General features: G+C 35.9%; 5 protein-coding genes across 10 annotated transcripts; 2 read left to right on the top strand and 3 right to left on the bottom strand.

Moving 5' to 3' along the window:
* Positions 1–589: 589 nt before the first annotated feature.
* Positions 590–3,222, bottom strand: LOC105767383 (uncharacterized). 3 transcript variants are annotated; one of them, XM_052630506.1, is made up of 6 exons: positions 3,075–3,217; positions 2,848–2,955; positions 1,528–1,751; positions 1,250–1,337; positions 938–1,004; positions 590–843 (listed from the first exon to the last, which is right to left on the bottom strand). In XM_052630506.1, the coding sequence occupies exons 2-6, from the start codon at positions 2,901–2,903 to the stop codon at positions 790–792; spliced, it is 489 nt and encodes a 162-aa protein (XP_052486466.1). In that variant the 5' UTR covers positions 2,904–2,955; positions 3,075–3,217; the 3' UTR covers positions 590–789. The 3 variants fall into 3 exon arrangements, with proteins under 3 accessions (XP_052486466.1, XP_012442349.2, XP_012442345.2); XM_012586895.2 differs by lacking the exon at positions 2,848–2,955 and having other exon boundaries at positions 3,075–3,222; XM_012586891.2 differs by lacking the exons at positions 2,848–2,955; positions 3,075–3,217 and adding an exon at positions 2,349–2,831 and having other exon boundaries at positions 1,528–1,756.
* Positions 3,223–3,366: 144 nt separating this feature from the next.
* LOC105767382 (phospholipase D alpha 1) lies at positions 3,367–7,248 on the bottom strand. 2 transcript variants are annotated; one of them, XM_012586889.2, is made up of 4 exons: positions 6,350–7,248; positions 5,946–6,002; positions 4,012–5,869; positions 3,367–3,905 (listed from the first exon to the last, which is right to left on the bottom strand). In XM_012586889.2, the coding sequence occupies exons 1-4, from the start codon at positions 6,452–6,454 to the stop codon at positions 3,472–3,474; spliced, it is 2,454 nt and encodes an 817-aa protein (XP_012442343.1). In that variant the 5' UTR covers positions 6,455–7,248; the 3' UTR covers positions 3,367–3,471. The 2 variants fall into 2 exon arrangements, with proteins under 2 accessions (XP_012442343.1, XP_012442344.1); XM_012586890.2 differs by having other exon boundaries at positions 3,739–3,922.
* A 155-nt stretch (positions 7,249–7,403) lies between these two features.
* On the bottom strand, positions 7,404–13,360 carry LOC105767380 (RNA-dependent RNA polymerase 6). 2 transcript variants are annotated; one of them, XM_012586887.2, is made up of 3 exons: positions 13,079–13,360; positions 9,221–11,991; positions 7,404–8,481 (listed from the first exon to the last, which is right to left on the bottom strand). In XM_012586887.2, exons 2-3 carry the CDS (start codon positions 11,933–11,935, stop codon positions 7,606–7,608), a joined length of 3,591 nt encoding a protein of 1,196 aa, XP_012442341.1. In that variant the 5' UTR covers positions 11,936–11,991; positions 13,079–13,360; the 3' UTR covers positions 7,404–7,605. The 2 variants fall into 2 exon arrangements, with proteins under 2 accessions (XP_012442341.1, XP_012442342.1); XM_012586888.2 differs by having other exon boundaries at positions 9,221–11,980.
* A 2,108-nt stretch (positions 13,361–15,468) lies between these two features.
* LOC105769340 (DEAD-box ATP-dependent RNA helicase 15) lies at positions 15,469–19,625 on the top strand. Of its 2 annotated transcripts, XM_012589895.2 has the most exons (12): positions 15,469–15,626; positions 15,739–15,858; positions 16,064–16,164; positions 16,474–16,646; positions 16,759–16,990; positions 17,092–17,210; positions 17,727–17,783; positions 17,877–18,061; positions 18,580–18,724; positions 18,808–18,891; positions 18,966–19,029; positions 19,337–19,625. In XM_012589895.2, the coding sequence occupies exons 2-12, from the start codon at positions 15,743–15,745 to the stop codon at positions 19,345–19,347; spliced, it is 1,287 nt and encodes a 428-aa protein (XP_012445349.1). In that variant the 5' UTR covers positions 15,469–15,626; positions 15,739–15,742; the 3' UTR covers positions 19,348–19,625. The 2 variants fall into 2 exon arrangements, with proteins under 2 accessions (XP_012445349.1, XP_012445350.1); XM_012589896.2 differs by lacking the exon at positions 15,469–15,626 and having other exon boundaries at positions 15,826–15,858; positions 16,372–16,646.
* Positions 19,626–19,867: 242 nt separating this feature from the next.
* LOC105769339 (L-type lectin-domain containing receptor kinase IX.1) lies at positions 19,868–22,550 on the top strand. Its single transcript, XM_012589894.2, has 3 exons — positions 19,868–20,607; positions 20,753–21,478; positions 21,585–22,550. The coding sequence occupies exons 1-3, from the start codon at positions 20,202–20,204 to the stop codon at positions 22,436–22,438; spliced, it is 1,986 nt and encodes a 661-aa protein (XP_012445348.1). The 5' UTR covers positions 19,868–20,201; the 3' UTR covers positions 22,439–22,550.
* Positions 22,551–26,123: the final 3,573 nt, after the last annotated feature.

Below are 26,123 nucleotides of genomic sequence, written 5' to 3'. Positions count from 1 at the left end.
GTTTAAACACGGTTGTGAAAGTATTCTCGAAACTTTCATTTACTATTACTTTTGAAACTGATCTTTTAGAATATTAATTAAAATATAGGACATTATATTATGTGTTACAACATTAGGTTAATATGCTCATTATTAAGTTAAATGTGAAACACATTTAGTCAATTCAAGTTGCTTTAGTTGAATTTAAGGTCTGATTGTCTGGTGGTTATCAAGAAATTTCCTATGGCTTCCCCACACGAAAATACCACACCTTTGAGACAGCTTAAGATTAACCTTCAAAAACCTTTTTTTTTTTTATGTATATTAGATTATGATATTTGTAATTTTGGAGTTTGTCTTTTATATATGTAAAGTATATGCAGTTGTGGTGTGGTGCATGTGCATTGTAATACAACTGGGGCCGATTGTTTTTGTGACAAAGGAACCCACAGGCAAGAGGTGCTATTAATGTTTTGAGCCTAACATTTGCATAGGGCAACTGTTTCCAAGTTTTGAGATAGTGGGCTAGACCCAGCTCCCTTTAAATGGGTTATTGATGGCATCTTGTTTCTTGTAACTAAAAAGACAAAAACGCACAAACGACAGTCCATTTGTTAACTATCAGCAAAGAGGCCAAGAAGTTGATATAGAAATAGTGGGATATTTGCATCTTTTTCTTGCCAATTTGAAAGGACTTGAAAACTATAGCGTATGCAAGAATAATACAGAGAAGAGGATAAGTAAATAGGCAATCTCGATAATTTATGGGGAAAAATATATTTCCTTTCTCTAGTTTTGCATCATCCTGCTTTAACCATATAAGCCCTCTTGCTCCCAAACATCAACTAGGAAATCCACCATCTCCTGTCACAGTTAACACGACAAGGCTTGAGGAACAGTACGAGGAGGATATATATAGTTTCTAATAAGCATAAGAAAATAGGCATATAAAACTTACAGGAAGGGGGATTGGGTGCGGAAATGACTTATAGTTCCCATGTAAACTCTCGTAGATTGTATTCCAACTGCAATAAAATGGTGTAGATAATAAGCACCACCAGGATATAGGTCTTTAAAAAAAAGAATAAAAATGAAAAAGCCCTGTTTTTAACATGTAAAGTTGTAAAGAGTGGTTGAAACAACTAAAACTTGGCTTAATGGTTGTTATCCTCTCCTTAAGAGGGTTAAGGTCTGGGCTTCAAGTTCCCTCTCCTATGTGTTGGAGTTAATGTTCTATACTTTTAAATTAAGAACAACTAAAGTTAAGAACCTTATCGTGGGTTGCCGAGGTTGCACCCGTTTCTCGGACTTATTATTTCCAAGCCATTGTTGCCTTGTTTGGCTCCAAAGAAGAAGGCCTGCAAGCAAAATTGTCATCTTGAGAAAATTTACCTCACCAATATGATTATCCAACGGTAGGCAGATGTTTCCGGTACATTCGCTATAATGCTGCTACAAACTTGCAATATCACATGAAAATAAATGAAACAAGGGGATGCTATTCAACTTTGTTTAGTAGCATATAGAAGCTAACATAGGTGAACTTGCCATGATTTACAAATTCAGAAGGATGACTTGTGCTGCCAGAAGGATCGAGATTAGATGCGTTGGTTGATGAAATGCTTCCCTGGGACTGGACTCCACTATGTTCCATCTCGCACCCACTGCTATTCCAGAAATCCTCAGAACAGCTAGATCTCTTTGCTTTCCGGCCTCGAATCTTTAGACGCTTAGATGGATCATCCACCGCAATGAAGCACCCAAAACAACCTCTGCTCTGTTACAAACCAGGATTAACCAAGTGCATGATTGGTATCAAGTATCAACTATAACAACTTAATCCTTAAATCTACCAGCTGGAAGAAAAAGCCATCAATTTTGCAGCCATAATAATATAAAAATCTGAGAATAATTGAAAAAAAAAGGGAAGCTTCAAAATGTGTGATGTTGAAGATAATCAATGAGTGGTTGCACATGAAACATAGTGACATTGACATATCAATCATTTTCCTGAGTCTAGATGACATGAACTACAAATATGACCACAGGGCAGGTGAATAATGCAAATTACGCCAGGCAAACAGCTAAACCTTTGGTGGCGAAGGGGCGATATCTAGGCTTAATCTCCAATGAGTAGGGGATCAAATTTGTGCAGTAACTAAAAGCAAACATGCAAATATAAATCAAGCCCATTTTCCCTAATACATAAATGCAGGGAAGGTAAATTATGCAAATTACACCAGCTTAATCTCCAACATGTAGAGGATCATATTTGTGCAGGAACTAAATGCAATTACAAAAATCACTTAAGCCCATTTTACTAAAGTTTCAATACAGAGAAACATAAAAAGGAAAAAGTAGTCTCTCACACTGAAGAGAGCTTTGCATTTAGCCTTGAATGTGTCCATCAGCCAGTGTGTTAGAGCACGTAAATAAGCTCCAGAAAAGAAAACAAACGAACAAAATGGTTTCTTCCCAAAACATCTCTCAGTCTGAGGTAATAAACAACACCTAGGGTTCATAGCTCCCGTGGAACCTCAAATCCCAAAAGCAAAACAAAATCTCTTGTGTCATGCAATCAGCTATCCAATGCTTCAAGCAAAGAATGCCCCCCAAAATCGAAAAAGTCCCCTAAAACCGTTTCCCCCTTCCCTCCGTACGTCTCATCTTATAGCTCGCTTACACAACAAGTAAGCACTAAACATAGCCCAAAGATTCTATACTTAAAGATAAAAGCAAACTTGAACTACACAAACAAAGCATTGACAACATTGTTTTATAACCAAGAGAGCTAAGAGCTAAATGTGATAATATCCACTCAAACTTTTTCTCCTTGCAGTAAAAAAAATATGAAGAAGAAGAACTGACCCCATGCAAGCAAGAAGGGCAGAGACCCAAGTGGGAAGGTAACCAGAAGATTGCATCTAAAATCCCCAAAGCAAAACCAAAATTCCAGGAAAGAAAAGATTAAAATTCCTGCAAGGTTAAAAAAAATCAATACTTTTTGCTTTTCTTTTTCAAAATCTTTACCCCGGACTTTTTCCTAGAAAATGAAACAAGGAAAAAAGAAAGGGTTTTCTGAAAAGAAAGAAGACCTTGAAAACGGCATGTTTAGAAATGGATACGGATATTTCGTGATTAAAACGTAAATCTTGTTACTGGAAAGACCTTGGTTTCCAGCTCCTTCAGTTACCAAAGGGCTCTCCTTCAGTTCTCCTTTGTTGCCTCCTAAATTAATCTGTTTTCTAGTTTTATTGAATGGCGTGAAATTGTAAATTTCTTTAAAATCTTATCCTCGAAGTCGGTTACCTTTTAGTATATACTATTTTTTCCTAAATTTTGAAAATATAATATATATTATTAAATATATAAATCCGTTCCGATTCCTTAAAAGGTTTAACTTGAGAGCTTCTTTTGCTGAAATAATGAAGTTAGATAGCATACATGGCTACAAATATTTTTCAATCAAATCCTGTATTGGCAGCTATGAAACTAAGTAGTTACTATTGGAGGAAGGATGTTTGATTTGCTTCCAAGGACGGGAGCATTGGTGTCTGGAAAATTTTCAGCCCCTGGAAGGGATGAAACTGAGCCATCTTCTCCAACATTAATGGGGTAGCGAAGCAGGTGACCCGGCAGATCCTCCTCCAGTGTTTCACTTGAGTACAAAACCCAGTTTCTTTCAGCAATAGAATTCACTTCCTGGATGCATTTCTCGGTTTCTGGAGTAGCGAAAGAGTCATGGCGCTGACCGAGATGTTCTTTCCAAAGAGCCATACGAAGACCATATATCTGACCCCTAACCGGTTGCTTAGTAGCTAAATGATATGGTTGAAATGCCCCCATTGCAATCTCAGAGTCTCTTGAACCAGCCATTGATCTCTCATTGATGTTGGCAGAGCCAATGATTATGTACTCATCATCAACTGAGAAGAACAAGAAGCTATAAACATGTTCAAATGGGAAAATTAAATAAATAAAAAGGTTGAGAGATTTCTGCTAAAATAAAACTATGATAAGTTCATTACATACCAATCATCATCTTTGAATGAACATAGATCATAAATCGGCGTGACTGTTGAGCTCTCCCATAATCTGAATTAGGGTCTGGTTTCTCATTAGGTAAGTACTCTCCACTCTTGTTTTCTTTCTCCCGGTTCCCAAGGCAGAAAAATGTCAAATAGTCTCGGGGATTGCCCTCATTGTGAAGGGCTTGAGCAACATCACGATACATCATTTGAATGGTTCTCCTTTGCCAATCTAAGATTGCCTGGACAGGACCACTCTCTGGTATGCCTTCAGGCCACATTGGAATCACAATGTACACTGAAAACCTCTCGCCTGCTTTAATTTTACTTACAATCTTTAGGGAGAGTTCTTTTGGTATGAGATTTAAAGCAGCAATATCTTCATCCTTGACGTCCTCAGAGTTCCAACCAAAGGAGCTTCCTAGGAAATATTGGTTTTCAATGTAAATGAAGTTCTTTGCTCGGCGAATTGCATTGATATATGCATCTTGAATGCTTCGTTCAATGATGGTGTTTTTTCCACTTAGAAGGCCATATTGATGTGCTATCTTAACATTTTCAGGAAAGCCAACAACCGCCCCGTTATCAATGGATCGAAACAACTGGACACACCATGTTTCACTGTGATCTAAAGGCAGGTTCTTTGGTGGTCGGACTGTCATTTCTTCTATCTTCTTCGTAGAAAACAGGTGATGTTTCCTACACACAGCTTGTTTTAACCACCTTTGTTCGAAATTGTAAAGGACATCCCAAGCAACCGGACCTTCTAGTTTGCAATGAATATCATGCCAAGGCTCCCTCGGACCGCCTTTCTCGATTGATGAGTAATTGAAGTTTGGCTGATGGAAATCATCATGATGGATGTCTTTCAATGTATCAAATAAAGGATGATCTTGCGTATCATATCTTCCGTCACAAAGATCAATACCGCCAATAAAACTGACAACCGTTCGCTTCTCTCCCGGGTTCGGGTTTTCGCTATCAACTATAAGTGTCTTCTGATGGTGAGTAAACATGGTAGCAATTTTAATGCCCTCAACAAAGCTTCGTTTATTATCAGGATTACGAGGACATAAAACGCAATGCACTCCCCTAAACCGAAAATAGGCCGATGTTTCTTCGTCATGGGTTGACATCAAGCCTTCCTGTTTCAGCAACTCAATGGAAGTTCTATCATCCCAAACAAGCAAAAGAACTTTCACCCCTTCCTTGGCCTTCTTCAAAAGCAGGTTCCCAAGTGTTTCATCACTTCCAGGCTTTTCTTTCTTTGGATCCCTTATCAAAGTTATCTCAGTGTAAACAGACCAACCGGTTATATAAATGAAGTGTTTGGCCTTATTAATTGCATCATAGATGTCTTCCCAACATCTACGAGGGTCATAAGTCATCCCAGGTATGTCAGGCTTGAAACCATCGGAGATATTGGCATCTTGATACAGAGTAACTTTGCAGCCCTGTCGCTGTCGAAAGAAAGTGTAAGGAACTCCCTCAAAACCCGGGGTTTTAATTCCCACACCCCAACTTTCCTCCTGGCTAACACTTCGAAACTGCAATGCAACATGGATTTGGGGCTGTCCAGGTAGTGCCTTGCGCTCCTCATCCTGTATTTTAAGATAGCGAATCACGGTATCCCCATTGGCTACAATAATATCTTTGACAGGCAAATAAGCTCGGCCTATTAGCACTGCTCCTATGGGACTGTTATCCTTTACAGTGAATATAACATGTGAGATCAAATGGGCACAATATATGCGGAAGGTCTCGTTCCATTGGGGTGAAGATGGCTTGTGTCTTACAACTCCTGTTCGGGCAACCCTGGCTTTGTCTAGATCAACCGTAGCATACAGCTGTGGACCTAAGGCCTGCAAAAGAAGTTATTGGAATGTTTCAGAGCATGTGAGATGAGTGAAAGGTGGAAGAGTATGGCAGGTATCGCACCGTTCTCTTGAATGTGGCGAGACATTTTTTCTGGAACTTGCTTGCAGTCATCGTCCCCTACATTTAAAGAAAACAATAGGACGAGGATTTAATTCCTTTAGAAATAAAAATAAAAAAGTCCATTAGTTTTGTTTACATTCAACATTAACACAAGGTAATCAAACAGTTAAGAATGTGTTCGTGCTATAAATCACTGTAATATCGTGATCAAGACATTGTAATATCTTCGTATTATGTAAATTTAAAGGACCATTCTCTTACAGTTAAATTCGAATATGTTAGAACGGATATAGTTTAAACTAAAATGAAAAGAATGGATAACATGAGATATGAGAAATTATTCCAGACATGATATAATTTTAATGCAGCTCTAATAAATAGTCCCTAAATATGTACAGGTTTACCTGGAGGCAAAAATTCTCTCTACATCCAAATGGTAGCTCTTCTATCCCATATATTGTTGCAGAAAGTGTCCCATGCAGCAAATGTTTCTGCTCCTCCTGCGTCATTGTTTGACCAGCGAATTCCTAAAAAGATGAGTAAAAATACACCCACAATATGAACTTTTCTAAAAAGAGCAAAAGAGAAAAGCTTTTGGGTGATTGCCTTAAAGACAGCTTAATGGATGAACTCCAGGGGAGAGATTTTGATGTGGCATGTTGTTCAAAATTATAATTAGAATTGCTTTCTTTAGTATAGAAGTGTGAAGAAAAATATTCATATGCATTTAAAGTAGGAATCAGTTCCCAACTTTGCTTCCCGGTAAACACTTTGCCCGAAGCAATGTATGAATTTTTTAAATAAATATATAAAAACCGGAATTGCTGGAATTTAAACGTTAAGACTTTAAAGTCCAGATGTTAACATTTGGAACATTTTACATGCACAAGGATAGGCCTTTAAGGTTTTTTTTTCTAAACGTTAATGTTGTTTATTACAGGTAGCGTGCATGATTCGTAACAACCCCCCCCCCCCCAAAAAAAAAAAGGGTAATCCAACAAAACTGGGTTTAGCAATGCATTTAAAGTCATTCTTTGCTTGGATATTGGAGCATGTGAATCAAAGACAAAGAATTTAAGAGGTATTAAATGTCAAGATTCCAAATCTCTTTCTTTGCTTTGTTCTTCTCCTTTTAAAAGCTTTTGGGTAGAGACAAATGAGAAGGCAAAATGCTAGGATGGGTCAAATGAATATGCTATAAGAAGAAATATTTTATTATTGATCTCATCGATAATAAAGAACCTAAATAGAACAAAGCATGTAAAAATGAAACTTAAGACCAAAAGAAAGGGTCAATAATGATTGAGACAGGCAGGGCAGCCTCTTGATCCATAGCCTTTGAAGGATCACAATAAGCAGAACTTACAATGAGCAACGGTTATACTGGAGGGACCAAAACCACTTGCTAATCCATTTACTGAGACAAGACCATGATTATATTCAAGCAAAGCAAGAAAATTGAAAAATATTACTTTCATACAAAGCATGGAAAATCATCTTTGAACAATCACAATAGGTCATAGCAACAATAGGGTAACAAGAGAGATGTACTGCATTACAAACCAACATTACAACTTATCTTTCAAAATGGCAGAGTGGCTTTGCGACCAAGAAGCCGGATCCAGCAAATGAATTTGCTGCCAAAACAGTCAAATACTGGTTATATTCGATCGGCTAGGTACCTTACTAGAGAGTTGACAGGCTTAGCAAAGTCAAGATTTTCAGTGCCCTGGTGCCTAACTTTTATTCGAGCTAGGTAATCAGCAGCAATCCAAGCAAAGCTTAACATCACAACACCTTCATCACCATCAGGCTTCTGGAACTCTAACGTCTTCTGAACCCATTCAGGATGGTAAGTGACCTGGTACCATGCTGAAGCCTTTCTTTCATACAACTTGTTCTTCTCATCCTCATTGAGCTGCTCAAAGTCGGAATCCATGTTCTCAAAAAGTTGTCTGAATTCTTTCCTGAGGGAACCATAAGAATGACCAAGCTTCTCCTTCAAATCCCCTAGTTTCTTACTGGCATATTTGGGCATGGACCAGATTTGGCCAGTTACGACCTCCTCTTCCCTCTTAACTTTGTACTGTTTAAGTAGTCCAATCAGCTGCCCGTCATAGGAGCACTTTTTAGCCCATGCATCAGCTATGTAGTCAGCGGATCCTGTAATTTCAAGATCTGCATCATAATTGATGTCACTAGCACAAAAATTGAGCCCAGAAGATTCAGAGACATCTTCGTCATACGCATCTTTGATATCACGATATAGTCTTCCCAGAATTTTGTTTGACTTGTATGACTGGAACTCCTCTTTACCCATAAAATCTGGGTAAAGTTGTGGTTTTAAGTGAGCAGGCATCGACACAATCTTCCCGGTTTTAGGAAAATCAACAGCTATAGCCGCTAACTCTGCGAGATGTATACATTTCTCATCTGAAGCACCATGGTCACTAAGGTCAGAATGAACCACATGTGCATTGCAGATACTTCCCAGGTGCTCATTCACCATGTTTTTTGAAAAAAACTCAATTATGTCCTGTAGAGTAAATGTGAAACAAAAGAGTCAAAAGATTATGTCTTTCACCTACTTGGAACTTAAAAATAGTTCATTCATCAGAATATAAACTGATGACCCCCCTTTTTGATATATTGTATACAAGATTATATTCCCACGATTGTGCTCCAGTTTCTACCATTTGAGGATTCTTTTCCTCTTTAGCACACTAGGAAATTATAATAAGGTATTCACCATGATATAAATCCAAAACCCGCTTTTCCTGTTTTATTAATATGTTATACTTGAGAACTTCCTAGTGTTACCGCCACAGTTTTTCTCATTGCCCTATGGAAATTATAGCAACACAAACAGTTACCAGTGACAAGAAAAACCATTTCAAAAACAGTCTGTCAATCAGGTTTCAACCCAACAACATAGTGCCATTACAACATTAAGACAGCCGGTTATATAACCATAAAAGAATAATAACATTAAAACAGATAGTTAGGCGCTCAAACATGCATGTCTATGATAGAAACATTCCTTTCAATACTAGCTTCCAAGTACCATACTAGAAAACAATACTGTTTTGTAGGAACAAATTGTTGGTTTTATTAAGAAGTGCTGGTACTTATATTTTGCAATTGAGAATAAGGAAATTAAAAAAAAATTCTGGAAATTCGCCAATTGGAAAAAAGGAAATAAGAGAAAAACAATTCTGGAAAACCACAGGTTCATAAAAGTTCAATGATAATAATAAAACAGAACAAACAGTTACCTTATGAGTGACTGGGCGATGCAACTCCCGAGGCTCATCAGGGTTATACTGCATGGGTTGTGAGCTTTTCTTGCTAGGGGGGATAAGAGCCTCTTCCCATGTGACAAAATAAAGGTCCCCATCAAGATCACTTCCAGAAGCTTCATTCGTATGGGGTCTCTCACCCTTTTGAGGGAAGACCAGACAGTCATACAAATGGTGTAAACCAGGGGCATCAACTGCTTCTAGAATTCTTACATCTCCAGGGTGAAGACAAGGATTCTTAGCTATGACAACCAGCCCCTTAATTACTTCAAAATTTTTCTTTGTTTCAGCAAACCTAGAACCATGTTTAAGGAAGCAGTTTTGTAGAGATGGATTTGACACTTGGATAAAGCACTGACCTTGTTCAAGTACACCTAGTTCATCCAAAACGCCCATTAACCATCTGCCTGAATGAATAAAAATCCTAGATTTTTCCCTAAGGCCCCAAAGTTGAGATGCTCTCACACAAGTCAACATTCCTCGTAAATGAGGTTCTGTTTGAGGCTTGAAACCTGCACTCAACATTATTGCTGGAGTATGCCCTTGCTCACCACATGATGAAATAACGACTTCAAATGCTGCATCAGTGTCCACAAGGACTTTGTCCAACTTAGAAACCATGGACTTTTGCATTCCCCAAAATACTTTGTCAGGCACACCTAGTGTTGAAAGCAATGTAATAATTTGCCTATTCAGGAAGCCAGGCTGAAATCTTGTCCAAGAACAGATTTCCAGTGTTGTGTGGTGAGAAAAGAACTTAATCATACTGGACCGTAAAGAAAGACGGATCCCATCACCTTCTTCCGGCCAACAAGCCACGACCCCTTTACAACCAGCATATCTAATTTGATAAGCGCAAGGAGGATTCAAGTCCAGCTTCAATTTCTGAGCAACTTCCATTGCAAGATCGGGAGTGATCTTGCCAATCCCATCAGAGAAATCATATCCATTCCTCTGTATATCTGGAAGGTGCATGTTAACCTGTCCTGAAGGAACTTCCACTGTTGCGTACGTTGACGAGAAGCACTGACCCATCCTGGCAGCACATTTAGCAATATTCCGGTTTGCAAACTTCCCCATCCAACCTATAATTTGAAGCACATTTATCTTCCCATCTTCAGCGAAAAACCATGCAGAGCGGTCTCTCAATTGATTGGCTGAGAAAGCAAGGAAAGAGTATTTGCGACCACACAAGTAAAATCCATCTGTTAGAATAGACTTTACCCTTTTGAATACTCCCGTTTTCTGAGAAAAAGAGGTAGACGTCACATCCCTTACAATTGCGGCATTATAGTAAGTGAGCACATTTGCATTCATTGTCTGCATGCCTTCATCCATAAATGTGACCCTTAAAAACCGATCAGCAACATCTTTATATTTCCTGAGAACCCTATTAGAAAGCTCAACTTCCGGAAGAAGACAATAAGCTTTGGTTGGGGTAATGACCAATCTTCTGATTTCAACAATATCATCCAACTGCGGAGGGCTCCTAAAGAGTTTGGGATTCTTCAACAGCCAATCATGAACATCTTTCAGCCTCTTATAGGCATCATACACTGGATGCCTAGAGGAATAGATGTGCCTTAGTGCAGCCACATTGACCTCCATTGATTGATTTCTCAGTAGCTTAAAGAAGTCCATTGATAGCTGATGCTGATTAAATATGCCTTTATGCAGTACAGCATTAACCAAAAACATTATTTCAAAAGGAATCCCTTCCTTGTAAGTATAATAGAAGTGATCAGACATGGACCTCCCAAAATAAGGTTCATCACAGATCCTAAGTTGTGATCTGAGATCTTTCACTGGTACTCTTCGTTCTCTGAGATAATACATGGCCTTCTTCAGCTTTAAACCATGACGAGGACGGACTAGGACTCTGTATGTATTACAACGACCGATAGCTCCACTTGCAGTAAAATCAGTGGTCCGGATCCACTGATCATCATCATCCAACAGATCAAATGGAACTGATTTTTCAAAGTCGTCATCAGCAGTTCTATACCAGACCCAAGGTGACGAAGCCAGCTGCAAGAGCACTACAAAACCCGTCTGTTCTGAATACTGCTTAACTTCATTGATCTCCCTAACCAGAAATTCAACCTTAAAGTCACACTTTATGACAGCACGCTCATTTGTGCCTTTGAACGAGAAGGCTGTATCTCTGGAGAAACAAAATTTGCAGGTACAATCAAATGGATCCACAAGAAACTCAACACCAGAAGGAGGTCCTCTCCAGCCAACAAAGAATTCATCGCAACTAGCCAGTGCTCCAATCTCCAGGGAGACATCAGGTAGCATAAAGGGTGCTGTGTCCCTCCTCCGTCGATTCAAGTAATAAGGATTCTCAGGCCCCAAACTAACCTTCAACAGCTGATTGTTGAAAGCAAGCTCAGTACGACCTGCAGCATCCACAGCCCAAGTCACTGCTTCCGGTGAAGCAAAATGAACAAAGGCATGGGGCTCCACCTTCTTATAGTTATCTTTTCTTTGGATAACAGAAGTGTCAGTAATTTCGAAATTAGGATACGATTCTGGTGGTGTCCATGAGGTCTTCAGTCTACACCTCCAGACAACGCCAACTGCATTCTCCAAGTACTTCATCAGATCTCTGGCTTTGACATGTCGGTCAAATCCACCAACACTAACTTGTGTCACCACAGTCTCCTTTACACTCCCTTCTAACTCCATATATTTCAGAAAATTAACCAGTTCGGGTTGAAAGCCAATAAGTTCCTGAAACAAAACTAGACACAACATATTCATAAGAGAAAAAGAAAACAAATTAAGAAATCAGCACACAGACTTCTGTTATATTAGTCAATTGAAAATAAGCCTTAATTTTCTTTTACAACAACCTCCGCAGCGACTAGGTGGATTAACACTAACATACTCAGCAACAATACTAGGTAAATTTCCTCTCAAAAGCATTTTATCCAGAGGGGGAAATTACAGGCATCAATTTGCTACCAACCCATGGAATTCAAGCCATTTAAGTGCCCCATAATAGGTGAGCAAATAATGGAACTAAAAAGTTAATTCAAGCCATGGTATCTTTGAAAATGCATTAGCACTAAGTTGGACTGAGAAACAAACTACATACTTTAGTTTCAAAGGTTAGAGCTTTGTGCTTCGACAATGGTGGAAACAGAATGTATCATGCAATCGAAACTTATGGAGTAACTTCTTCATGTTCTCGGAACAAATTGAAGAATCGTTAATAGCAGAACAGTGATTTAACCCTTTTTTTTTCTTTTTCTTTAGTAGAAAATAACAAAGGAAAATGGAAACGATCCACCCTTATTCTATGGAACATGTATACTATATAGACTTCATTTTCTGCCCTTATCCTTACATTCCACATCCTAATCGAGGATTCGTAATTTAACCGTACGAAATATACCTAATTGATGCAAAACAGAATCCATTCCAATTATCACTAGTAGTATGAAATTCATCTTCTTGCATTGTTTTAGGTAAAAGCTTGGATAACCTTAAAGAGACCATAACAAACAACATGATGCCTCACTTTAATTGTCAACCCTGTGTCTATTAATCAGAAGATCAAATTCAACCTTTTAATCTTCTGCTAAATCACATACAGCCAAACAATCAAATCGACAATTTAGCAAATTACAGAAATAAAAAAGAAAAAAGAAAAATAAAACATCAAATTTAACATGATGTGATAAAAATCGAAATACCCAAATCCAGTTTCTCATTTTAATTTCAAACAGAAACCCCTTCAAAAACAAAATGTGGTCATTGCAAGGTTAGAAAACAAACGAAATTAAACTTGAAAAGAAAATTGGGTTGTCAGAAAAATCTGCTAACCTGAAAGCGTATTGGTTTGACACAAGAAGAGAAGCAACTTTGAACGCGTTTGCAGAGTAGGAGTGAGAGAAAGAGAAAGCAAAGTATTTGTGAGTTTTAGGGAGTGAGCTTAGAGTTAGAGGGATGGACCCAGTATATAAACAAGTGTGCTTTTATCGTGTCTTGATTCTTAAGCACTTCACGAAGAAGTTGTTTAGGAGAAAGACAAAGAACTTTAGTCTCCAGTTCAGGTCTTCCCCCTCCCCCCCTTTTTTTTTTTTCTTTCTTACTACTTGCTGGAGAAGTTGTTTCCATTTCGCGCTTTTGCCATTTTTATTGTCATTTGTATTGAGTACAAAAGAAATATTTTATTAGTAGAATTTAAATTAGCTAAATTGGATTAAAATTGAGTGCGCTTTTTTCCATCGTAAAATTTTGATGTTTAGAGAGAATCTCCTATTTATGATACTTTTAAACATATTTTCATATATATTTTTAGACTCTTTATCTTTTTAACAACTTTACTAAATTGTCTTATTTATCAAATCTTTTAACCAGTTTAGTTTCTTTCATATCATTTGTCTTAATTCTTATTTTTATTACAGTTTATATATTAATACTTGTATAATATTGAAATTAATTTATAAATCTGATTGCATCATCAACTAAAATTGTTGGAAACTCAAAAATATATTTTTTAAGTAATATGAAAAATTAATAATAATCAAGTGATAAAAAGTGTGTGAAAGTGAAACGCTTGTTGAAAGGAGTGTTTGTAACTGAACTTATATTTTATTTAAGTAAAAAAATCAAAATTGAATAAAATACTGAAATATAAAATTTCAATAAAATTATCAAGGAAAATGTGACATTTGAATTGCTCTGACTTAACATTATTGAAATTGATTAAAATATTGTAAAATTATATAATAAAAAACAAGTGCTTTTAGAGTTAATTTTGATAACTTAACACTTATAGAAACATGAGACTAACTCCAAATATGGTAAACACATTAAAGGAATCTTGCAACAGTGCTTAAGATTAAGCATTATTTCTCATCAACTCTTAAATAGGAGGATAAACGTATTTCAATAGGTTCAAACTCACATTTTATTATGTTAGATCAATGATATATTATTTTGTTTTGCATTCAAAAATCATTAAGTACAATATGCAAATGATATTAATGTAAATTATGGATAATTTTATTAAATCAATTTGTTCGAAAAATTCAAATGTACATGGACGAAAATATTACACTTAATACACCAAATTCAACCCATTAACCATTTTTCTTTAAAAAATTTCTAATCTGAATGTTTAAATCGATAAAACAAATACATTTACACTAATCCACGTCATTTAATTTACTAAAATACTAACATGTAATTTTGATTTCTTTTTCATAACAATACAACATTTATCTTTTCTTTTCTTTTCTTGTTTCATTTATCTTCTTCTTTACTTAAAAAAATCCCCTACAAACACCATTAGTGGAAGAGACCAACTTGAAAGCTAAAAGCGAGCCCAAGATTCACCAAATAACTGAAGCACTGTTTGGGAAGCAAGCCAAGAGCAAAGGTTGGTCAAGAAGGAGATATTCATCATAAAAATTGAAAGAGAAACAAATGCTCCCTTCCGCTGCAAAATCCACCATCGTTAAATGAATACAAGTTCGCTTCCGTCGAAGGAGGCATCATCTGCAACAGCAATATCATCGCGAGGACATCTAATTACTAAAGAGGAAGTAGATGCCATTTTGATGCAACAGGGAAGGCTTAGCAAGAAGTGCCCCAGTGCCATTTTAAATAATTTTAATGTTATAAATAATTCTTCCATGCATTATGAATTACTTAATTAAAAAAATAATCTTTTAAATAATTATTTTAAAAATTAAATAATTTAATATATTAATCAATAAATTAAAAAAACAATATTAATCATCGTATCCGGTTTTGTTTCTGTTTTCAACTATATTAAATTTATACTATTCTCAAAATAAATAAACAATCAACCAATAAACTACCTATTGGAATTTTTTATTTATAATTTTTTAATTTTAATGATTTAAATATCTAATATGATGGTTATTCTTCTTTTAATTTCATGTAAACTCCATTTAACAGTCAACGATTAAAATAAGAAAAATTAAATAATTAAGTAAACATTAATAACATTATGTAATTAAAAGATAAAAAAATAATAGTTGGTCATCAGTGTAGTTTACCCTTTAATTAATAATTTAATACCGACTTTAAAAGGGGAAAATTTTGGGCCCAAAATGGGCTTGTATGTACCATAGCGTCAGCAGCCATCTAGGTCCAGCGCAGAGCCGCAGGAGATGGTAATTAATGAAAAGAAGCTAGGGCATTTGGGGAAATAAAATAAAATTTCCGCTGTGTATAAAGATCTCTCTCAAAATCCCCATCTTTTTCTCGCCACGAGTACGAACACTCAAAATATATATATTTTTCACATTTAAAGAGCTAACCCTTTTTTGCTTTGCAGACACCACAAACCCTAGCCCTAGTACCTTCAATTTTCTCCCTGCTTTAGTTAAGCTCAAAGGTAAAGCTCCCGAATCTACCTCTCTTTGAAACCCTTGTTCGGGTTATTTACTTTTCGATCTTCTATTTTTGTTGAAGCCCTAACGTTTTGTTGTTTTATTGGGATTTTGTAGACAAATGGGAGAAACAAGGGACAACGATGCTTACGAGGAGGAGCTTCTTGATTACGAGGAAGAAGAAGAGAAAGCCCCTGACTCTGTCACTGCTAAAGTCAATGGCGAGGGCGGCAAGAAGTGAGTTTGACTTTATTTCAAATATTCGCTTTCCGTTTGCTTTATTCAACTGCTATTTAATATTTATGAAACAAACTTAGTTTTCCTTTGGTTGGAGAAAGAAAAAATATTAATTTGTTCTGCTTTTGTTTACGGTGGTAATTGGTAAATGATCCATGGGGCTGTCGTTCTAATTTTGTTGATTTTTTTTTTTTTGTCTTTGTAGGGGCTATGTTGGCATTCACAGTTCAGGATTCAGGGACTTCCTTTTGAAACCAGAGCTTCTTCGGGCCATTGTTGACTCTGGATTTGAGCACCCTTCTGAAGGCAAATCTTTGACTCTCCTTCCCTTTTTATATTTGTTAGCCTTTATATACAGTTCCACCTTTAAAGCTACAGTTATGAAGTTAAATTTTATAGATGGCTTGTTCTTTTGGCTGTTTGTTACGCTATATTTCTAGTGTGTGGTGCTTTGTATGCAAAATGCTGCTTTTCGATTTTTCTTATATGAACCTTTGTTGCATTATTTTGCAGGTAATATACCACTATCATAAAGTTTCAATTAAATGGGTCACGGAGGTTATATTTTACTTACTACGGGTTCCTTCGATGCACTTCTCTTTGGTTCTACACCAGTGCAACATGAATGCATTCCCCAAGCCATATTGGGTATGGATGTCATTTGCCAAGCTAAATCAGGGATGGGGAAGACTGCAGTTTTTGTTCTATCAACACTACAGCAAATTGAACCTAGTCCAGGACAAGTTATTGCCCTTGTTTTATGCCATACAAGGGAGTTAGCTTACCAGGTCAGAAAATGATCTGCATCGATTGTTGGAAACTTTGTGCTCATAAAAGTTTGCTTTGTTTGCTTCCTGTTATAAGACATACGTCCCAACTCATTTTGTTGTCCTCTTGTAGATTTGTCACGAGTTTGAGAGGTTCAGTACTTATCTGCCTGATATCAAGGTTGCTGTCTTCTATGGAGGTGTCAACATCAAAGTTCACAAAGATCTACTGAAAAATGAATGCCCCCACATTGTTGTTGGGACACCTGGAAGGATATTGGCTCTTACTAGAGACAAGGATCTTTCTTTGAAGAATGTGAGACATTTCATTCTTGATGAATGTGACAAAATGCTTGAATCACTTGGTATGGTTTTCTTGACCTGAAGCCAGATAAGTGTTAGTTTTTTCAGTGTTTAATTTACTGCTGCTATTCCCTCTGGTATTTATTCCACATAACTTCTGCAGATATGAGGAGAGATGTGCAGGAGATTTTCAAGATGACCCCTCATGATAAACAAGTCATGATGTTTTCTGCCACGCTCAGCAAAGAAATTCGCCCGGTTTGCAAGAAATTTATGCAAGATGTAATTTTTCATGGCCAATTCTACTTGAATTTAGTATCTTTTTAATTCTTTCCCAGCTTCATCTGAGAGTTCTGTAAAATTTTACGACTGGTGGGTCCATCTCTATATGCTTTCCCAGTGGTGCTACTTGCGTGCAGTTGCTTCATCTAGTCATTCATTGGTTATGCAGATTGAATGGGGCAGATTAATGTTAAGTCATAGGTTTGCACTGTTTAGGCTTTTGAATTAGTTGATTTGTTTGAGCTGATTCTTTATTTTTGTTTAATTTTAATCAGTTCTCTATTTAGGCTATTGATATGGGCTTAGAGTGGGTTGGTAAGAAGGGTTGGGCATTTCCTTGTTTGGGGTGTGTGTCTGTCATGTAATAGAATACTAAGTAACAGATCTGCGAGGAGGCAAGGCAGATGGACAAGAATCTCAATTCAAGGATGTCCATCCATTATTCATATCGTACTGGATTCCATTTGCTTGACGAAGCTCCCTAATATGATTTACTGTGACATTTGTTCCTTTCAGCCAATGGAAATTTATGTTGATGATGAGGCCAAGTTGACCCTTCATGGTCTTGTACAGGTATGCTATGAAGCTGACGCGTCCTCCCTCGGCATTTTGTTTGTTTAAGATATTGTTTAAATGTTTATTTAAAAGAAATGCTTCCAATGACAGCATTATATCAAATTGAGTGAGATGGAGAAAAATCGCAAGTTGAATGACCTTCTTGATGCTTTGGACTTCAACCAAGTTGTTATCTTTGTCAAAAGCGTGAACCGTGCAGCTGAGTTGAACAAGTTACTTGTTGAGTGCAATTTTCCATCCATATGCATTCATTCTGGCATGTCCCAGGAAGAAAGGTTTGCACATGTCATCATGATTCATTCTTGCTACCTTGTCCAATTTTGAATGGGAAACACTTTGGCTAAACTTTATATTCTTGTAAAATAAATGACTTAAGGACCATCTTGTATAAGGATCCTTGTCCAAAGTTTTGAGGCAGTTTTTTGTCGTGTTCTCCAAGTATGGTGGTTTGGTTGCTTATTTTGTGTATTCTGTTATAGTGAATGTTTTGATTTAGCACTTGGGTCTATGGAACATTAATGTGACATGATTGTTTATTGCTTTATTCCTTTTTTCTCCTTAAAAGAGAGTGCAAAATAAATGTCAAGTTAAAATAGTTCCTTTTTCTTTTGGTTTTTGAGTTTATGTAGTATTATTGATTTCCTGTGGTCCCAAATTTCGGTATCTTGTTTTAGCATCTTGCTGGAGTGTGTAATGTTTACTTATTGGCTCAGGCCTCTTTTTCTGTTCCAGTATCCAGAAGGTAATGTTCCTTGATTAAATATTATGTGGTTTCACTTTTGATGATTTGTAGGTTAACTCGCTACAAGGGTTTCAAAGAGGGGCATAAAAGAATTCTTGTGGCCACAGATTTGGTTGGAAGGGGAATTGACATTGAACGTGTTAACATTGTCATCAACTATGACATGCCTGATTCTGCTGATACATACCTGCACAGGGTGAGTTTTGATCTGTCTGCATTATCATATTAGTCTTGCTTCTATTTAAATTTAATGTGTAATAATAGCTGATCTTATTGCAGGTTGGCAGAGCTGGTAGGTTTGGCACCAAGGGTCTTGCAATTACGTTTGTTTCTTCTGCTTCAGATTCTGATGTGCTCAACCAGGTTGGTATTAAGAACTTCCGAACATATTTTGTCCCGCGATTTATCCTCTAATCAACTTAATGAATCTATTGCAGGTCCAAGAGAGGTTTGAGGTGGATATAAAGGAGCTTCCTGAGCAGATTGATACATCTACATACAGTATGTTTCCTTTTGTCGTCCATTTGTATTTTATATAACTAGTAGGACATTTATGTTTCTTGTCAGTGATCTCAAGGCATTATTTATCTCTCCATTCTTGCTTGGTTTAATAAGTTTTCGGTTTGCTGTACTCATTGCTGCTGTTGGTATTTGGTTGGCCTAACTACGTAGCATTGAAGTACCTTCCTTTTGTTTCTCTTTCAGTATGATATATTGGCGTTATGATGGATGTCAGTTTTTATTTTCATATCATTTTCTTGGGTGGGAACCGAAATATTTTCTAATGCTATATGATTTGTTGCTGTAGTGCCGTCATAAAGGAAGTTCGTTCTGCAGCAGCCTAGTTTTCTAGTCTAAATCAGGAATTGATTGTGTGGTTTGCTGGAGGCCACGTGTAGTTCTCAGATATGGAATGCTTTTAAATCAGTTGCTTGGGAGGAGCAGCAGATGCAGTACCGGTCGGTTTTAACTTTTTAAGAGAGTATTGTAGCCTTGTTAAGAACTTAAATTGGTATTCAGCTTTATCTTTTGGGAAAATTTTCCCTTTGAGGACATTGTTTTCACTATGCTATAGAGTTGCATGCTATATTTTAGTATCTGTTATAATTTGGAGATAGTAACTACCACTCTGTATTAGTTAGATTAGAAGCTCATTATGATTTACTAATTACAAAAATGATGATCACGGGTTTTGTTTTGGATGTTATATCACGTTGCACGTCTATTTTAGCCCAGTATCTGTTCTTATTCTAGCTCGGCCCTTTATAATAAGGCTCTAATGAGGAGTAATGGTATGAACAAGAAATATTAATATTTGGAATAGATCCTTATCATCACAATAGAATTACTTTTTATTTACCTGGACATCTTGTTTTTGCTAGAAAGGAAGTCCAATGAGATTTTGTTCTCTCTCTCTAATTTAGAAGTTTGCTGAAAAAGACAAGCACTTGCATTTCTTGTTTGAGTCAAACGATACTGGTTATTACTGGCTTGCGTATGACTACAGAAAAATGAATTTTGCAATATTTCTTTAAAACATTCCAACTTCATGAAAACAAACGATAAGGACAAGATAAACATCAAAATTTCACCCTTGTATATATGTTCGTTGCAATGGAAAGTAACCTTTGTTTTATATTGTAGTTTCCATTTACAAATTTGCAATTGCAACCATGTTGTTGCTGCTATTCCTCTATACCTTCCTAGACAAAGCCTCTTCAACCTTTCTTATTGATCCACGCACTTTTTCTTTCCCGTCCTTTGATCCTAACAGTTGCACAAGTGGCAGCTTAATCTGCATGGGCTCCGTGACAGCAGGCAATGGATACCTGAGCCTGACACCAGAGCCTAACAACAATTCAACTTCACCACTAGAGAAGGTTGGTCGGGTTCTATTCCACCACCCTGTGGTTGCCTGGCCAGCCTCTTTCTCCACCACCTTTACCATCAGGATTTCTCCCTTCCCAAATTCTAATGTCTCTGGGGATGGTATGGCTTTCATTTTTGCACAAGATAATGCAAGTTCACCACCTTCCAGCACTGGATCATATCTTGGCATCTTGGGCCCATCAACTCAAGGTAGCCCAAAATCTCCTTTAAAACATTATACAAAATCTTTCCCTTGTACGTTTTTATGTAATTTCACAATCTGCACCATCTCTAGTCCTTTTTGCATTACTACATCTTATAAGTAATCAAGAACCAATTTCATACCAAATTTCAGGTGGCGTGGTTCAGCAGTTAGCTGTGGAGTTGGATACTTACAAGAATGAATGGGATCCAGATGCAAACCACATTGGTATCGACACAATAAGTATAATTAACCCAGTTGCTGCTGAAAGCCTTAACGCTACAGGTATTGATCTTAAAAGTGGAAGAAACATCAAGGTTAGGATCGATTATCACGGTTGGAAAAAGCTGCTCGAGATATCTATGGCATACTCTGGGGACATGTTAGTGAGCGTACTTAACCACTTTATTGAGATGGAAGACACAGTTCCAAGCAGTGTCTTTGTCGGCTTCACTGCAGCAACTGGCCGAGTCCCAGAGAGCCATCATGTCCTTGATTGGACTTTCTCAACAATTCCATTGCCGGATCTCAACAACCATGGCTCCAAATACGATAAGATGAAAACTATTTTGTTGATCGTTGTTCCTCTCATCATGGGATTATTGATTGTATTAATATGCTTTCTCCCATCATTTCGAAGACTTGTAAAAAGGAAAAAGGAGATGGTTAAGCAGAAAGTTGATATTGAAATCCGATCGAGAACTGCGGCAAACGTGCCGAAAATGTTCACCCACAAGATGCTTGCAAAGGCTACTCATAATTTCAGTAAGGAAAATCTGCTTGGAACTGGTGGATTTGGAAGTGTTTACAAAGGAACCTTAAAAGGTGATCCCCCAACAATCGTAGCTGTTAAGAAGATTTCAGCAACTTCAAAACAAGGTTTCTTCTACTTAGCAATACGTCAGAAATTATAGAGCATGATTTGTTATTTCATTAGTAACAAGTTTTGTGAACTTTTCATGGTTTCTTAACATGCACGTAACAGGTGAGAAGGAGTACTTTGCGGAAATATGTACCATAGGGCGGCTAAGGCACAAAAACATAGTGCAACTCCAAGGGTGGTGCCATGAAGGCGAACATCACCTCTTGGTCTACGAGTACATGCCGAACGGGAGCCTTGATCGTTATATCGGCAAGCAATTTCTCGATTGGGATACTAGATTCAAGATATTAACAGGATTAGCATCGGCATTGCTTTATCTCCACGAAGACAGCAGTAACCCCGTCGTTCACCGAGACGTTAAGCCTAACAATGTTATGTTGGATGAGGAATTCAATGCTCATCTAGGTGATTTTGGGCTAGCAAGGTTGCTCCAGAACGATGACTCGGTGACAACCATGTTAGCAGGAACTCCAGGATATTTGGCTCCAGAATTAGGCTTCACCGGGAAATCAACGCCGGAATCTGATGTTTATAGCTTCGGTATGGTAGTAATTGAAGTCGTTTGTGGGAGAAGATCAAAGGGAATTATGGACGAAAACAGCTTAGTGGATTATGTATGGAATTCATATGGTCAAAATGAACTGCTAAACTGTGTGGATCCCAAGCTAGGAAGTGAATTTGATGAAGAACAAGTAAAGAGGACATTAATAGTTGGTCTTGCTTGCCTGCATCCTGATTCTACACAACGTCCCAAGATAAGGAAAGTGGTTCAAATATTCCTGAACCCTGATGAACCTTTAATGGATTTGCCAGAATCACGACCGAGTGCTGTTTATATAACAGTTTCTTCCTCTGGTTCCACCACCACAACCAATATTGAGTCCAAGAGTGCCCCACAGTTGCCTTCACTTGACTCATCAAAAGCTGATGACGTTGTTCTTCAATGCGATTTCTGACGCGCAAGGTTCTTCGATTTTATAGGGATTAAAAGTAAATAAATGCATTTTCCCCAACATTTTTATGAGAGTAAAATCGATGTAAAATATATATTCTTTCCCGTTAATATTAAAAAATTTACATTAAAAATGCGTTTGCCGGGAGTCGAACCCGGGTTTATTGCTCCTAAGCTTTAGTTGAGAGAAGTACAGAACAAAATTTCTGTCAAAACTTTTCTTCATTTTGAAGCACCGACAATGAAAATCTGTCCTACTCGGAAGGACAACAAACATTAATGGCGTTGCTTTGTTTACTCTGAGGTTCAGTAGGACCAGAAAGTGACTGACGTGAAGCTTCTGCTCAACCATTTTATAATCACTTAGCTTCACTTTCCAGGCGCTGTCTGAAACTGAATGAATCTAACCACACCAATGACTCAGAGAAGCAGAAGATCTTTGAACGAAAAATGGTTATCTGCCTGCTCAGAATTTTCTGTTAATAATTCTATTAACCAGTATTCAATATAAATTTTGTCGCAATTTAAGTGAACCCGACATATATGTCTGGATCGATTACTTAGCCTTAACATAAGTTATTCAGTTACACAGACATTTACTCATTTAGCATACGGGGCAGGGGCACCTTCTCTCCTTAATTACATGTGTATTCATAAAAGTGCTTTGGAATTTCTGACTCATCACCTAAAATTACCAAATTTTTAACCATAATTAATCTTTGTAGGGACTCAATAAATTGGCAGCAAACCATTCCTTCACACTTGGCCTCCTCGTTAATGAAAAAGAGGTGCTCGTTGCCCCATATCGAGAGCAGGGTCATGTTAATGGCTCTCCATTAATCATCGATTATGATTATTTTATTGGTTAGGTTTGTGTAGTCAATGTATATTGATATTGACTAAGAATTTTCTATACTTTATGGAAAATATACGTATTTAAAAACTCTATTTATATTCTTTCAAAGTGTCACAATATAAATATTTTAAAATATATTAAATACTATTACTAACCCTTAAATACCCATTAACAATTATGTAAATAGGTTTTTAACTGCCCACAAATTTAATGGATGCTTATTAAAATGGTTTTATTTTTTGTTTGACTAAGTTTTTAATTTATTATCACACGAACAAGTCGTTGAAAAAAAGATTTATAAATTTGGTAACCCTATTTATAAGTTTTTTACACACTCAAATTCACGTCCTTTTGCATTAAGAGCAAAATTTATGCCGATCGAATTAATGCACTATTGATATATGTTTAACCCTATTTCTCTACAAACCTATGCACTAGCATATAGAAACATTACAAGCAATCAATAATGGGTATTCTTTAAATACTGGACCTAAACACTTAAATTAATAAAAACTCGAGGACATGCATATATATATATATATATTAGTAGTATTGTCACGATTAATTCATAATTACATACTTTTCTTTTGCTAATTAAAAAAAAAAGAACATGCTTGACTCATCGTATGGGACCAAGGTGCAATCTGATCCCTCTCTCTCTCTCTCTCATCTTCACATTATTTTATTAATTAATTAATTGTCTAATTAATAATAATGGCGAAACCGCTTGCACAAAATTGGCATCAATTATCATACTTAATTAAAACTTATAATAACAATGAATTCTAAATTAAGTTAAAAATTCAAATTTAAATAATATTTTTAAACTTATCCAAAATTAAGTATGGAATTTTAAATTATTTATATTAATACTTTTTATGGAAAAAATAAATAAGTAAGTGACGTTTGGGGGGGAAGATTTCTCTCCTCTCAATAAAGAGGTGAAAGGGAAGAGTTTGAAATTGGCAAAGCATTAAAAGAGAAGGGGTCAGATCTATAATAAATAAAATATGACCAACTCAAACTCAGCTGTTCCTTGTGCATCCAAATGACAACAACAACAAAAAGAAAAAGAGTATGAAATAAGTGGAATTGAAAGTGAAATCAAAACTGAAATATGGCCCATTAAATAATTTGAAGAAAATATGGAGGTTCCATGGAGACAATAAATTAGGTTAGGTATTATATTGGACTCTTTAACATGCATTAATAATATTCAAACTCCCCCAAATATATTTTTTCTCAATACGCCAAGAAGTTGTTCGAACCAAAAAAAAAAAAACCTCCAAAAATATCGCACTTTTTTTCCTTATTATTTTAAGAAAAAAATGTCATATTTTGCCAGCTAAAAGTGTTTTCTTTAATTATATTTCTCGCCTAATCCCAATTAATAAAAAGCTTCTTCTTTTTTACTTTTAATTTTATTTTTCAGACAGAACACCCACGTCTCAACAAACAAGTAATATTCCAAGTACATGCCTCGCATCTTCAAAGCTTAATTAATTATTAATTATGCGTCTGCATTGACTTGTAAATCATAAAATAAAATTTTTATTTATTTGATTTCCTAATAACCGATAATTACTAATTAGTAATCAATATTGAATTTCCAACCATGGTAAGAATTATTTCCATCTAATTACATATTATTATATCTGTCTATTTTTGTCTTCTTCTTTGTTGGATTTCCATCTAATTACATAGAAAAGTGGATAGTTATTCTTAGAAATCAAGTGTGTGAACATGATTTGGTCTTGAAAACAACGACCAATTCCCGTTGCTATTTGCATTACTCAATGGAAAAGTCTAAGAAGGCTTTTATATTACTCATCTGCTCTTTGGTGATGGATTTGGACACCATTTTTGCATTCCTTAAGGAAAATTTTCTATAATTATAGATAGAGGAAGATACTATAGATGTTATACCTTCTAATCTTGACACGTTAGCCTTTTTTTCTTTTTTTTTTTCTCTTCTATTTGTTTGGGTGGGATGGAAGAAGAAAACTAAGGAAAGATATTCAAACTTTTAAGTTTTTTCCTCTCAATTAAGTATTTAAACGGTCAAAATTGTATAAAAATATTTTTGATATACACTTTTTAAACCTTTATTGATTGATTTAATATTTGAACTTAATTGATTTTCTTAAATTACCATTCATTTAATTATAACTATTAACAAATATGATATTACTAATAGTAATATTCTTAATTTTACTTTAAATGATATATTTAAAGTTTTTTAGAGTAAACAATCACTTCATATATTTAAATATTTTGTTCAATGTGCTCGCTTGCTCATTAATTTTCGACTCATACACATTTTTGCTTACAAACACATTATTTCTTTTCACAATTTACAATTAAAAATATAAAATGGGTATTATTATTTAAAATCTTATTTTCTATGGAGTGATGCAGAATTCTATCCTCTATTTATATAAAAATTTATTAATTAAAATAATTTAATTTATAATTAAGTTTTATTATTTGATATAATTCCTGCGTAAGCACGACATTAACTTTAGTATGGTTAAAAGGAAAAACGTGAGCCACTATATTATTAATGTAGCATTTATAACCGATAATTTGATTATTTTAAATATGAAATGATTATTGTGTTGTATACAAAATAATATCTCGTTAATTAAAAGTGAAAATTTTAACACGGTATGTTGTGTATCTTTTTAATTAATGAGTATTATTTTAAATAACATATAAAAGTGTCATATTTTTAATTTCTTGAATTAATGTTACAAGTAAATCACATATAAATTTAATAACAAATATTATTTTATTTATTTTTATAAAATATTAGTTCACAATATGATTATAG

This window comes from Gossypium raimondii, chromosome 5 (genome assembly GCF_025698545.1).
Source record: "Gossypium raimondii isolate GPD5lz chromosome 5, ASM2569854v1, whole genome shotgun sequence".
In the NCBI taxonomy this organism is placed as follows: Eukaryota; Viridiplantae; Streptophyta; class Magnoliopsida; order Malvales; family Malvaceae; genus Gossypium; species Gossypium raimondii.
This window is presented reverse-complemented; position numbering and strand designations above follow the sequence as displayed.

Bases quoted from the DNA above. Each gene is read 5' to 3' on its own strand.
- LOC105767383 (XM_012586891.2), bottom strand. From the start codon at position 2,501: ATGAACCCTAGGTGTTGTTTATTACCTCAGACTGAGAGATGTTTTGGG. The intron at 1,338-1,527 runs GCAAGTTCACCT...TTTTGCTTGCAG, and splicing joins TTCTGAATTTGTAAATCATG to GCCTTCTTCTTTGGAGCCAA. The intron at 1,005-1,249 runs GTTCTTAACTTT...ATTTTATTGCAG, and splicing joins CCTCGGCAACCCACGATAAG to TTGGAATACAATCTACGAGA.
- LOC105767382 (XM_012586889.2), bottom strand. From the start codon at position 6,454: ATGACGCAGGAGGAGCAGAAACATTTGCTGCATGGGACACTTTCTGCA. The intron at 5,870-5,945 runs GTGCGATACCTG...CTTCTTTTGCAG, and splicing joins TCGCCACATTCAAGAGAACG to GCCTTAGGTCCACAGCTGTA. The intron at 3,906-4,011 runs GTATGTAATGAA...TGTTCTTCTCAG, and splicing joins TCATTCAAAGATGATGATTG to TTGATGATGAGTACATAATC.
- LOC105767380 (XM_012586887.2), bottom strand. From the start codon at position 11,935: ATGGAGTTAGAAGGGAGTGTAAAGGAGACTGTGGTGACACAAGTTAGT. The intron at 8,482-9,220 runs GTAACTGTTTGT...TTTACTCTACAG, and splicing joins ATCGCCCAGTCACTCATAAG to GACATAATTGAGTTTTTTTC.
- LOC105769340 (XM_012589895.2), top strand. From the start codon at position 15,743: ATGGGAGAAACAAGGGACAACGATGCTTACGAGGAGGAGCTTCTTGAT. The intron at 16,991-17,091 runs GTATGGTTTTCT...TAACTTCTGCAG, and splicing joins CAAAATGCTTGAATCACTTG to ATATGAGGAGAGATGTGCAG. The intron at 18,725-18,807 runs GTGAGTTTTGAT...ATCTTATTGCAG, and splicing joins CTGATACATACCTGCACAGG to GTTGGCAGAGCTGGTAGGTT.
- LOC105769339 (XM_012589894.2), top strand. From the start codon at position 20,202: ATGTTGTTGCTGCTATTCCTCTATACCTTCCTAGACAAAGCCTCTTCA. The intron at 20,608-20,752 runs GTAGCCCAAAAT...ACCAAATTTCAG, and splicing joins CTTGGGCCCATCAACTCAAG to GTGGCGTGGTTCAGCAGTTA. The intron at 21,479-21,584 runs GTTTCTTCTACT...TGCACGTAACAG, and splicing joins TTCAGCAACTTCAAAACAAG to GTGAGAAGGAGTACTTTGCG.